At 36.6% G+C, this 2,743-nt stretch overlaps 1 protein-coding gene across 1 annotated transcript; it reads right to left on the bottom strand.

Moving 5' to 3' along the window:
- Nucleotides 1-262: 262 nt before the first annotated feature.
- Nucleotides 263-1,064, bottom strand: LOC148911596 (QRFP-like peptide receptor). The gene is made up of 2 exons (XM_089029168.1): nucleotides 859-1,064; nucleotides 263-815 (listed from the first exon to the last, which is right to left on the bottom strand). Exons 1-2 carry the CDS (start codon nucleotides 1,062-1,064, stop codon nucleotides 263-265), a joined length of 759 nt encoding a protein of 252 aa, XP_088885294.1.
- Nucleotides 1,065-2,743: the final 1,679 nt, after the last annotated feature.

Genomic DNA, 2,743 nt, shown 5'->3' with positions numbered 1-2,743 from the left:
TCGATCTCTCTCCAGTCTGATGATGATCACTGGACAGTGATCGAAATATCAAACAAATAATTCATGCACAGAAAATAGCTTCTAGTATTCACTTTTATATATTCGTTGCTCTTACTAAAACTGGATTTCTAGGTACCGGTTTGTTTTCTTGTTTGACGGTTTCAGTGACATTTCATAACTTCTTTAAAAGCTTGCCGAAAGTTTGTACTTTGGGCAGGCGTAAAACAGTGGATTAAGAGCAGATTCTAAGAAGTACATAAGACTAGCCATTTGAAAGCCTCTTGAGCCGTACTTTGCTCTGTCGTAAGCTCCCAAACATAAGGTAATAGCCGTAGGAAAAAAAGCAAATGACATAAGCCAAAGTCACGGTTAGAGAAACCTTGACGAGTTTTCGTTTAGTCCGGGCGTCTTCTTGTGCTGCCACGTTCTGTGGTTCCACTTTGCTCTTGAAGTACAGCTCACGAACGATTTGAAAGTAACAGAAGCTGATAATGAGGAAGGGAACGAAGATTAGGATTAAGAGACCTATTGATATAAAGTATATTGAGCTAGTGTATTTGTACACTGCTTCAACAAGCTTGCAACGATGTTTTGTAGTATCGTAGTGTCCAAAGATATAAAAAGGAAGGCTCAGTGCTATCCCTGACAACCAGACTGTAATGATGGCATACTTTACAGTCTCTTCTCTTAGCCTCATTCCTTCCTTCATAGGTTTAACAATGGCGTGGTATCTCTCCACGGACAGGACAATGAGCGTGAGGATCGACACACAACTGGCTGTGAGAGGGACATTAAAAGACATAATAAATTTGCACAAGAAATCTGCGAATGGTCCTCCCTCAAAAATTGGCGTACAACTGCAGAAGCATGAATGGGAGAAACACTAAGTTCAAAATGTCTGAGACAGCAAGGTTGACCAAGAGATAGTTCGTTGTTGAACGTAGAAATCGCTTTTTCCAGACAGCTATCACCACCAACAAGTTCCCAGCGATGCCAAAAATTACTATTGCAAAACCAATTGATGCCAAGATCAGTTGTTGAGTGTCGTAACTTTTTAGAGCCATATTTATCGTTCAATAAAATTATTAAAAAACGTCTCAAGTGTAAACTTTCATTCAAAACAAAATCTTAACTTTACAATGAAGCTAAATCTTTTCGTTGTCTTTCACTTTCTTTGCATGTGAATGCCTCGATAAATTCAGGACAAACTGACAAGAAACGATAGTTTTACGAAGTCCTTGTCAAGAAAACTGAAGCTCTTTCATAAGCAGTCGCAAGAATAAAACATCATGACCACGTGACAATGCTGAATTTTCATTGGGCTATATTTGTAAATATTAAGCAATAAGATTTTTGATCTTCGACTATTCATAACACAAACGGGACACATCTCAAAAGATGTGAAAAGATCTCGAAGTTGAAGTAGAGAAAGCTCACTCCATATATGGTAGGATCAATTCCATGTTTGGATTGTGGCAGAAAAGCGGCAAACAAAAAGGCCGTCGTTTTATAACGAATTTGAAGAGAAAAGAAAAGAAAAAAAAAAGACAAGTAAAAAAAAACTTTGGCAAATCGAGGAAGGATACGGGGACTATGCTAACGCGTGGGTCTGACTCGCAGACAACAGACACAGAGAAATACGACACTCAATGCTTGATGTAAAATAATTCCGTTTTCGAATAATTTAAATAATAGTACTGCAAGGTCCTTATTTGTCCAAAGCAACTGGTTTTAGATGTTATTGTTGTCATCAATTATATCATGAATAAATTTGAAAAAAAGCTATTTTAGCTTCAATGCCATTTTTTTAAAACATTGTACACGGAAAATAATAAGTTCACAACCAGCATTTTTAAATAACCTTCAGTGGGGATTTATATATCTCATTTGCATGTCTACTGTTATATGCCTGCTGTAAACTAGGAATAGCAGCTGGCTTTAGTCTTGGCTGTTATTATTTTTTTCACAAGGTTTCATCGGTTAATTGTTTGACAGGAAGTACAATCGAGAGAAATTTCATATTATTTTTCAATGGATTTATTTGAAAATTAGCAATATTTTTGGGGTTATCAAACCTCCAAAAAAACAACCCTGGTTTTTCGGGGGAAAAAACATTTTTGAACTTGGTAAGAGTATAGACTATTGACTATAATTACATTTATATATTTCCTATTCTTTGTTTGTTCGGCTTGATTTGAAATTTGAAGTAAGGAAGTCCCTCACTGAAGAAATACCAAAATACCAAATTTAAGGACGTTCGCGGGTCAAATGAAGATGCAATCAGAATTTCCAAACTTGGCATAAACGTGCCCCAACGTATTCTTGTTGAATAATGAAATGAAAAATGGGGGTGATATTCGTTATTTTGCTAAACGCTGAGGAAATATGCTGTTCGTCAAGGAAAAAACGCGCGCTGTAGAGTAACCAAAGGTATCAAAGAAACTCTTCGAGAAAACTAAAAAGAAAACAAAGAAATGCAGAAAACATATTCGTGGCCATCAAAGACACAGGCTAACCACTCTAATAAATGAAGGAAATACTAAATGTTGTCTTGTCTTGTCTTTTTATGCGCGCGCGCTATCGATTTTTTGTCATCTCCCCTACCCCCCTTTGGTAACAATTTTGTTTTCTACTATAACAATATACTAACAAGGTAGGCAACTTCACGGGCTTCCTGTGGAAAATTCAAACTTTGACGAGAGAAAGCCGCGAAATTTGTTCAAATATTTTGACTCCGAAAACA

This window comes from Actinia tenebrosa, unplaced genomic scaffold, assembly GCF_029948245.1.
Source record: "Actinia tenebrosa isolate PJP-AT-01 unplaced genomic scaffold, QUT_ActTen_1.0 PGA_scaffold13__45_contigs__length_12533684, whole genome shotgun sequence".
Taxonomy (NCBI): Eukaryota; Metazoa; Cnidaria; class Anthozoa; order Actiniaria; family Actiniidae; genus Actinia; species Actinia tenebrosa.
Note: the sequence above shows the minus strand (reverse complement) of the source record. Positions and strands in the feature narration are given on the sequence as shown.